We start from the raw sequence: 1,102 nt of genomic DNA on the forward strand, positions 1-1,102 counted from the left end.
ACAATATTTGGTAGCTAAAGGCCTCAGTGGTTGTTGAGTTGTAAAGAAAACCTACTTTGCCCAAATTGACATCCGCTTGCGAGAAAGTCATAGTGCCTATGCCATTGACAAGGAAACGGCCAAAAGCTTCGGCGGGATTNTCGGCGGGATTCGTGGATGGCAGTATTGTATAGATTAAAGCGCTCGTCGGGCTATCGGGGTCATCAATATTGAACAAATCCACATCCAGTACACGCTCGATGCCTTCGATGACGCGCAAAATCTTGTTGATCGGTATCTGCAGCTGTGGCGGATCATTTATGGGCGTTACATTGGCGTGCAAGAGAAAGCGATGTTTGCCGAGAATATTCTCTGGCACCTTGTGTATGTCGCCATATACCTGCATATCTAGAGTGGCATGATCGTTGAAGTTCTCCATGCCATTGTGCGCATATTTCACTTTGTCTGTAGAGAGATCTACAAGGCTAAATGTGCGACACTGCACAAAATTATTTTTCTCCACTGAGAATTGCAACAGTTGGCCATATTTGGGCTGCTGAACGACGTGGAACACAATGGAAGTATCGCTGAGGCTGGGATATTTACGCATATCAATAAGCACGTCAATGAAGTGTGGCGACAAGAAGACGATGCCGCCTTCGAGCAGTTGCATGGGTGAAACGTAGAGCAACTCCAGCTCCGGGCTCGTTTCGGTGAAGATCTGTGTGTGGGTGGGTAGGTGAGCTTTAGGTAGAGAAATAATTTTGTATTGCACTTGCTTGGCTTACCTTGAAGGGTCCTTGATAGTCGGCCTTAATGCAATACGACTGATCGCAATAGCAGATGAATTCGTCCACGCCATACTGATTGCAGATGCCGCTCTTCAAGCATGGCTTATGTTCTACGCAAGGATATTTCCAAACGCAATTCACGGACAGATGATGTGAGACCTTCATTTGTGGAAAGCCCAAGTCTTGATTATTCACCTGCAGACCACGCATGCAACCTTTGAAGCTAAGATCGTTCACAAGCAATCCCTTATTTAGCAAACGCCTGCGCATATCCTCCTGCACGCCACCAAAGAAGATGCTCTTCTCCAAGTTGATGGTGGCTTTGGTGTCAT

At 46.6% G+C, this 1,102-nt stretch overlaps 1 protein-coding gene across 1 annotated transcript; it reads right to left on the bottom strand.

The window, feature by feature from the left end:
• Positions 1-55: 55 nt before the first annotated feature.
• LOC108357602 (chondroitin sulfate proteoglycan 4-like) lies at positions 56-1,072 on the bottom strand (the record flags this gene model as incomplete). Its single annotated transcript, XM_017608675.1, has 2 exons — positions 768-1,072; positions 56-700 (listed from the first exon to the last, which is right to left on the bottom strand). Coding segments are annotated over exons 1-2 (918 nt in total), but the record flags the coding sequence as incomplete, so codon positions are not given.
• Positions 1,073-1,102: the final 30 nt, after the last annotated feature.

The sequence above is a fragment of the Rhagoletis zephyria genome, unplaced genomic scaffold (genome assembly GCF_001687245.7).
Source record: "Rhagoletis zephyria isolate East Lansing unplaced genomic scaffold, Rhagoletis_zephyria_1.1 Rzeph_scaffold_80781, whole genome shotgun sequence".
Lineage (NCBI taxonomy): Eukaryota > Metazoa > Arthropoda > Insecta > Diptera > Tephritidae > Rhagoletis > Rhagoletis zephyria.